The 9,141-nt window shown below is 36.9% G+C and overlaps 1 protein-coding gene and 1 pseudogene across 1 annotated transcript; one reads left to right on the forward strand and one right to left on the reverse strand.

Moving 5' to 3' along the window:
* LOC104702255 overlaps nt 1-5,143 on the forward strand; it is a 6,582-nt pseudogene extending 1,439 nt beyond the window's left edge.
* On the reverse strand, nt 5,500-9,133 carry LOC104702258 (sugar transporter ERD6-like 6). The gene is made up of 17 exons (XM_010418087.2): nt 8,603-9,133; nt 8,327-8,389; nt 8,146-8,235; nt 7,998-8,057; nt 7,839-7,904; nt 7,693-7,758; nt 7,532-7,607; nt 7,375-7,439; nt 7,186-7,278; nt 7,023-7,103; nt 6,841-6,925; nt 6,649-6,758; nt 6,489-6,548; nt 6,328-6,393; nt 6,184-6,243; nt 5,961-6,075; nt 5,500-5,869 (listed from the first exon to the last, which is right to left on the reverse strand). The coding sequence occupies exons 1-17, from the start codon at nt 8,795-8,797 to the stop codon at nt 5,757-5,759; spliced, it is 1,464 nt and encodes a 487-aa protein (XP_010416389.1). The 5' UTR covers nt 8,798-9,133; the 3' UTR covers nt 5,500-5,756.

The raw sequence follows: 9,141 nt of genomic DNA on the forward strand, positions 1-9,141 counted from the left end.
TTTTTTTGTTCATCATCCGTGGTCCCTTGATGTAAACCGTTTCGTGTACGTTTGTTTGTTTTCGTGGTAGGCTAACCGTCTTAATCGCATGTTTAATGACGTCGCTGTGACTGATTTCACTGTCTTGCTATGAATTTTAGTGTATCCGAAAGAAACACTTCTATTTTCGTTTTGTAGATTCCTCCACTTGGTTGGTTAACTTAGTTTTGTTCCATATAGCTGATTCTGGTAGCAGCTTAGTTTTTGGGAAATTCAGAGTTTGTTTATTAGTGAAAGAATCTTAGATCGGCAAGTAAGGTGTGCTAGTAATTAGTAGGTATCTTTAATCGTGGAAGTTGCAATTTCTAGGTCTTGCCTGGAGCATACCTTGGGAAGAAACTTTAGGATCAGGTTTTAACGTGGTGCACTGCTTTGGTCTTTTGATTTTGATCGAGGTAAGAAGAAGATATGTTTAGGTTTTCTTGTAAATAATATTCTTAGGGGGTTTGTTTTTTCTGTTGGTGAGCTAGTGGGATCATTCTTGCTGATCAGCTAAGCAGCTTTAAGGGTTGTTTGACTCGTGTTGACTAATTCCAAATCACTTATCCACTCGTAGAAAAACGTGTCATCTTCTTCTTCTGTGTATATCTATTTTTAGCCTTGGTGGATTCTTCTGACTAACCAGTTGCTTCTTCCGGGATTTGATTTTCCTATTTTCAATTTGCTGGATAAAGCTTGTACAATTCTCTACGCTAATTGTATTGTGTGTTCACTGTTGCGTACATGCTATCTATATCATCCATCATTTGAAGGAAAGGAAAAAAAAAATGATGTTTACTTTATTTGATAAACTCTCAGGGACAAGCCAGCTGTGTTCTAAGAGTTCGATGGAAGAACAGAAACCGTGTGCTCTCAGCGACAATGCGTTGCAGTTTCACACTGTGGGTTCCAGGGATGGGTGTGACGTTCCCGATAAATGGTCCTCCCCGGGAGGAGGAAACAAAATCGATATGAGCAAACAAATTTTCTGCAACAGATCGTTGAATATGAAAAATATCATTGCTGTTGGGTTTGATATGGACTACACTCTTGCCCAATACAAGTCTGAAACTTTCGAGTCCCTTGCTTATGATGGAACCGTCAGGAAATTGGTATATGATTTGGGGTATCCAAATGAGGTTAGTATACCACTTTCTTGTTTTAAAGTTGTGACCAGCAGAAAAGTTTGGCTAATAGTGTTATACTTGGTGTGGTAGCTGCTAGAGTGGACATTTGATTGGAATTACATGGTTAGAGGCTTGGTGCTAGACAAAAAGAGGGGAAACATCTTAAAGGTGATTACCTTGTATCCGACTCTCATAATAATTGTTGCATCTTTCTAATTGACAGTTGATCATGCAGATGGACCGCCATAAATATGTGAAAGTAGCTTACCATGGGTTTAGGGAGCTCTCTAAGGAAGCCAAAGTTGACATCTACGGAAGTAGCCTAGTACGAGATTCTTTTGATGAACCCGACTACGCTCTCATAGATACTCTCTTTTCATTGGCCGAAGCCTATCTGTTTGCGCAACTCGTAGATTTTAAAGATTATAACCCAGAAAAAATTCCCAAGGACGTGGAGTAAGACAACTTCCCATATTTTATTACATTTTTCAAATTCTTTTGTAGCCTTTATGACAGTTTATGTTTTGCTAATGGTTATCTGTTAACTGTGACTCTGTAACTTGTACTTTGTATGAATTGTTTCCTTTAAATTTTATGCTTATGGACTTATGGTTGAGAATCTGTTAGCTTATTATATTGCTTGAATTTTTCTCGTGAATTTATTTCCTCCTCCAATGATATTCTTTTAGTTATGCTCGGATGTATAAAGATGTTCGTGCTGCTGTTGATTTGTGCCACCGTGATGGAACTTTAAAGCAGATGGTAGCAAAAGAACCTAATAGGTAAGGCTGATGGTATGTTCATCACTGTCTTTTTTAAGTTGTATAAGCACGACTGCCATTCCTCTCCATTGGAAAATTGTTTTCTCGTTTTCCATAATATTTTTCTTAACTTGCTAATTTATCAGGTACATCAATGAGGATACCACGATCGTACCCCTAATAAAAATGATTAGAGATTCTGGACGTTCTACATTCTTGGTGACCAATAGGTAATGCTGACGATATTCTACAAACGTCAAACTTTCAAAGTTTCCCCCTTCAGTTATTTTATGCAAATATTGCTTTTGTAGCTGTTCAGTTAGATTCAGATTTAAGAATTTTAAATAAATATGACTTAATAAACTTCAACCATTGTAACCTGTTCCCCACCCTTGTAATTGAAATTTGGAACTAAGGAAGATACGAAAAAAAACATTTTTGAGTATCCTGTTGCTCAGAAACAAACGTTAACATTGGTGATTTGTTCCCACATGTTCCTAAACAATCAATTTACTTTCTATTGCTGAGAGACATAANGACATTTGATTGGAATTACATGGTTAGAGGCTTGGTGCTAGACAAAAAGAGGGGAAACATCTTAAAGGTGATTACCTTGTATCCGACTCTCATAATAATTGTTGCATCTTTCTAATTGACAGTTGATCATGCAGATGGACCGCCATAAATATGTGAAAGTAGCTTACNGTCTTTTTCTTTACCAAGTCTCTTTAACTTAATGCTCTAAAAAAAAATCTTTTGTGATCAAATCGTTATTGTTGGTTAGGAATTGGTTGATGTATTTTTTTACTGGACATATTCTTATCTCATTTCATTTGTTTGCTATCTGAATTCTGATTTGGATACTTTTTCGTGAAGTGCAAAACCGGGTTTCTTCCATGAAGAGAGCCGTGCTAACCTTTTTGAGGTGGAACCTCAGTCTGGAATGCTTAGTAATACTGATAATGGAACACCTATGGCTCAGGTTTGATTTAATGAATTGGAATAGTCATTCACAGACTTTCACTTGCTCAGCTTATTCAAATGATCCTTGTGAATCTGTTGAAAGGTGGGAGATCCTTGAGCAAAAATTTTACTGAAGAGTAAAGATAAAGGTTGTCGAGTTTTTCAAGGTGGAAATGTTGGGCATCTTCACTGTTTGCTCTCCATTGAGTCAAGTTCACAGGTTGTGCGCACTAGCTACTTCTCAAAGAAATATTTGCTTGCTCTTGATTAGAAGTATCAGTGTATTATGAAATGACAGATCTTAGAAATGACAAATGATGCATGACTGATGTACTGTGCCATGCATCATTTGTCACTTATTCAGCTATTCCATTTATTAGGTACTTTATGTTGGTGATCATATATACGGTGATATCCTGCGTAGCAAAAAAATACTTGGTAAGGTCTTCTTGTCCAGTTATAGACTTTTCTTATGTTTTGTTTTGTGAAGTAACTTGAACAAATCTTTCATGGGTTTAACTGAACTATGTATGGATTCTGAGAATAAATTTATGGTATGCTATAATTGAACTTGTGACTGACGAGCTTAGTATGTAAGTAAGCCAGTAGCAGTTGCATGTTGATGAAGATAGCTATTAGAAAAACTGTTAAAAAGTGCACTTTGTTCGCGCCAGTTTCTTGCATCTTGATTTTCTTCATTTCTTCAGGCTGGAGAACTATGCTTGTAGTTCCAGAACTAGAAAAAGAGGTTGAACTTTTATGGGAACTGAGGAATATGCGTAAGGTGATTGAATACTCTCTTAGTCTCTTTATAAGAGGTCTATCAATTTGTGAAAATCAAGGTTGTAGGAGTCTTTTTTTATTAAACTGAATGATCAATTCATTTATGAAACACCAAGGTCTTCCTTATTTGTGTTCCTTTGCCTCAACATCATCTATCATATCCTGCTGGTGTATCATTGGTTTGGGTTCAATGTTGTGTCATAGAGTGAATATTTTTTAGTTGAAAAGCTGCTTCATGCATTTTTGGAGTTCCATTGACATCTGTAATTCTGTATGTGGGGCAAGTCTTCGGATTTTCCTTGACGAAATTGGATCAAAAACTGCTAATGATCCTAATATCTGTCAGTTTACATTAAGCTCTCAATTCAGTATGTTTTCTTTTGTCTCGTCCACTTTAATTCTTAGATATTTTGGTCTGCAGGAACTTATTTTGATGAGAAATGAGCGTGATTCGGTTGAAGACAAAATTCATCACTTGAATTGGTCCCTGAAGTGAGTGCTTTTTAAATTAGGTCTTGGTCCAAAGAAAGCTGTGTTACATTACATATATTATAATTCTTAATAGTTAAAGTAATTAAACACAAAACTTATCTGCGTAACCAATTCTATCATTCAGGTGTGACGATATCAACGAGAATGATAAGCAGGAAATGTTATCAGCGCTCAAGGACTTGGAGTTAAGATAGAATTTGTATAAGTCCTGGATCTTGGATGAGTGATTCTTAGTCCACAAACTTGTTTTTTTTGGAATTCAACAGTCTAAAAGAGATCAAGTACGACTGAGTCATCAACAAGCGCAAAGAGACTCTCACCAAAAGGTAAATGTAGCCTCATTAATCCGAGTGTGTATTGGTATAACAGCTTGTTTCAGTTACACAATCTGTTACGACTTCTCATGTAAGTATGGGTCTTGGAAATTGCAGTTTCACAAGGTCTGGGGGCAACTGATGAAAACCGGCTACCAGAGTTCTCGATTTGCTCATCAGGTAAATAAGGTTTATAAATTGCTTTCTTATGTGGCGGTTTGTGTTTTGCATTTGTGAGGTATTGATTTTCCAAACCACATTCTCTTCGAATCAGGTGGAGAGATTTGCATGTCTGTACACAAGCCAAGTCTCAAACCTGCGCTTGTACTCACCAGACAAGTATTACAGACCCAGTGAAGACTTCATGTCCCATGAATTTCACCTTCTTCCTCTGTGATTCATCCCAATGCCCTCTATAGCAGTGAGAGTAAATCAAGTAATGGTCTGGTTTGGTGCTTATTCTTAGTGTCTATAAACATTCTTAGTCTCGCTTGCCTATTTTCATTTCAATTTCACTTGGTACAAGCTTGTGAATCTAAGGACATGTTTTCTATTGGAGATAAAACTCTTTTGGAGTTTTGTATTGAATGGTCGGATATTTCTTAGAGGCATTTCAGTGTTTACAAAACTTCCTATTGATCATAAATGGACCAAATCTCTATTTCGTTCCATATTTACACCTCAATTATTGCTGGCTAGCGATTTCTTGCCAGTGGTTTTGCTTTTTATTGGTTTTCATTGTCGTCTATCATTTTTTTTTTCTTCTTCTCGTTTTAGGTGGTAACGAAAGTATTTGCATTAAACTGTTAAAACATTAATTACCACCAACAAATCGTGTCAGTGAGTCATTATTATACCGTATCGTATATGACGTTTTAGTCTTAATTTTTTAGCAAGTGCTTTCATTCAATAATTTGTTTTGTTGGGGGTGAAGGGAAAAAGAAAAAAGTAATGTTAGTGGTACCGATTCAGATGCATTTGGATGCATTTGGGTATAAAGTTGTATACAGCTAAGTTGTAACGTATCTTCTTCCTCTGCTGTTAAGTAGAATTCTCTCTGATTGCAGTCTTTACTCTGTGAGAAGAGTTCAACAAAATTACAAATACTTGAAGGGTGTGTTGATATACATGTGATAGAAGGTAATGTGGATTATTGACACACAACAAACAAACAAATCTTAGAAACGTCCTCAGCCCAATAAATACAGCCGAAGAATCTCGACATTTTCTTTGTTTCTTGTTCTTGACCAAAACAGAGAAGGAGAGAGGGAGACAAAGAATAACTTGTTTGAATTTGCCTATCTGAACAAGGCTTGAAGTTCTTCAAGCGTTTTGCCTTTGGTCTCAGGAACCCATAGAGTCACGAACACCACTGTGAATGCACAAACCAACCCGTAGAGAGTGAAAGTTCCTGTCCCAAATAACCGAAAAAATCCTTCAGAAATGCTCTACAGGAGAGAAAGAGAAAAGGGGAAGTAAAAGAAAAAGGTGGATGGAGAAACCTCCACTGCTCCAGGCTAAAAGCAAGTTTGCAGTCATGGTAATCAACCAAGAAAAGAACCAATTGGCTAGAGTTGCAATACTTCCAGCTAAACCCTTTATGTTTACAGGAAGGATCTGTTTATCAAACAACAAACAAAGCCAGCAAAAGAGGTTAGAGTTTAGTAACCTTTTTCACTTTTCGGTTTTGACAACACTTGGTCCAACTTCTAACCAACTCGTTACCTCAGACATAATAAGCCACGGAATTGGTCCCATTCCCAATGAGAAAGCAACTACCATTGCCTGTAATGATCAACAGAGTTAAGGTGCAAATAATCGCTTATTGCATCAAGAACGTTTCACTATATATATAACCAACTAACTTACCACGACTCCAACTACTGACAGGATGCTCAGCCAACTGTACATGTCTGAATCAGGAGACACAAATTCCTAAAACAAGAGACGTAAAACTTAAAAAGTCGAACTTCGGGTTTGTTGCAGGATATGAAATGATGTTTACGAAAGTTAATGACTTAAAAAGGTACCTTTGCGTAGAAAGCAGCTGCAACAATTGCAAGGCTAATCGTCATCCCAATCGATGAGATCTAGAAAACATTTTCCATTTGAATTAGTTCATCACTTAATCTTGGATATGGCTTAAAAATGTTCTCTAGAGAGATATGAAACTAATGAATTAGTACTCACGGTAAGCAGAAGCCGACGACCTGCTTTGTCCACCAACCATGTTGATATTGCAGTCGCCACTACCTGGATAGCACCGACCCCAAATGTTGCTGCATTACTCGATGTAACTCCTGAAAATGAAAACACAAAAATGTTAAACTAAGTAATAATATGATTTGAGAAGCATAAGATGTTCTTAGAGCACGGCTCTACCTGCAGATTCAAATATTGTACTGGAATAGAATAGGACACCATTAATTCCACCGAGTTGTTGAAGTACAAGCAACCCTATACCAACCTGTTAAACACACACACACACAAAATGGAGTTTTAAAATAATGTTTCTTATGGTAGACAAAGTATATTCCAAGGGAAAGATAAGTTAATGTTTGTACCAAAAGTGGGAAATAATATCTCCTGCGCTTGAGATCCACAAACCGAACTGTATTTCGCTTTGTAGATGACGCCACAGATCTCTGCAAAATTTGCAGAAGAGATGAAAAATAAGCGTTTGAACATGTACACTTTGAGAGGAAACAATTTCAGTGGCAATATTACCTTGATTTCATTAACCTCAACGGTTATATCAGTCTCGAATCCTCGAAGAACTTGTAATGAAGTTTCAAAATCATCTGTCATACCCATTTTTGCCTACATTTTAACGAAATAAAAGCATCCCATAAGAGTGGTTTAGCCAAAAATATGCACTAAAATTAAGAAAAATTGGGCAAATATTGTAAGTCGTACCAGCCAGCGAGGGGATTCAGGGATGAAAAAGAGACCTGGTATCAGTACAGTGCACGGTAATATCCCTACAAAGAAACAAATACAACACACAAAACTGATTAGAAGAGTACAGATAAATCATAATCAAATCTCAGGCTTCGTATAATGAGAGATTTACCCAAAACTGCAAGAATTCTCCATGGAACAAAGAGGCCAAGTAAATAGGCTAACATTATTCCAATTGTCACAGAAAGCTACAGAAAAATCTATTTACTGTTAGCACAAATGAGTCGGTTCATAAAATGAATAGGAAGAATTAGTCAGCTAAACATGTCAAACCTGGTTAACAGAACCCAACCCTCCTCTCATGTTCTGTGGAGCTATCTCAGCGATATATACAGGTACCTGAAACCACAAACCGAGTTGCGTAAATATACAGGAACGTGTTAATCCAAAAGCAAAGAACCAGCTGAGTTCAAAATTACAGTGTAAGAGATGATTCCAACGCCAAAGCCTTCTAAAAGTCTTCCCATGTAAAGAAAAGAAGTATCCTATAAAACCAGAATGATGTAGAGAGTTAAGGTCAACCAACAAGTTTAAATGGCCACTTGACATACAGAAACTAAAGAAGAACAAAAACTCACTTTTGCAAATGATATGCAAAGCCATCCAATAATATTGGGAATTGCAGCAATCATCAGAGACTGTCCAAGAAACCACAATAAGAGGTTAAGAAAAGCAAGAAAGAAGAGTTAATTAAAGAACAATCAAGAAGCAGCAAACAAACTATACCCCTTTTCGTCCAATGTATTCTGCGATCTGACCACTGGCAATTGCACCAACCATAGCACCCACATTGGACAAAGAACCAAACACAGAGTACTAAAAACATGGAGCAAGAGATCAAAGTCAAACACAATTCAACAAGCGATGATAAAAACCAGACAAGTCTAGACAGAGATTGGTCTATTACCTCAGACACCGTTAAACCAAGATCCTTGGTGATTGCAGCTTGAGTTGGAGATGAATAACCACACTAGTCAAAAGGTTAAAACATAAACAAATCAGAAAATTAAGCAAAGTATAGTCCTCTAATTTGCTCCAAACACATGATAAATCATCTCGGTTCACCAAATTTGATCTTCAAATATCATATTTTCAATCTCCAGACTTGCATACAAATCAAACAAAACCCAACCAAAGATCATGAAAAAGTCACACCAAAAAAGAAAAAGGTTGGTGGGCTTACAGTGAATCCAAATTGAATAGGACCAAGAGCAACGATCAAAACACAAGCAAGAACAGAGATGGAGCTGTCTCGAATAACTTGAGAGGAACCCATCATACTAGATTGTCTCGAACCCATCCTGTACCAGCTACCTGTGTGTATGAACGGCCGCCGCAGATCATTCCTACCCTCTTCCGTATCATCCCTGAAACTCATCCTTTTTTTTTATTCTCTGTTCTACAACTCCCTAATCTATCAAAATCTGTCTCCAAAAAAAAAAAGCTTCAAGCTTTCGTCCGTCGCCCCTCTGAAGAGGTCGTCCAATGCAAGATTTCTAAACCAGAGAAATGCCAAAAATAAACAAAAAAAAAAAAAAGGCGTCTTTGGACTTTCTTTGTCGATTTGGAGGAAGATCTAGGAATTGATGGACGAGACTTGTTGGATAAGAACGGATTTAAGAAAAACCCAATATTGTTTTTGTAGAGTCTATAAAGCTGTAATGTAGTGTTTAATTGCTGGAGAAAGAAGACTGCTTCAGACATTTTTTTTTTTTTTTTTTT

This window comes from Camelina sativa, chromosome 7 (assembly GCF_000633955.1).
Source record: "Camelina sativa cultivar DH55 chromosome 7, Cs, whole genome shotgun sequence".
In the NCBI taxonomy this organism is placed as follows: Eukaryota; Viridiplantae; Streptophyta; class Magnoliopsida; order Brassicales; family Brassicaceae; genus Camelina; species Camelina sativa.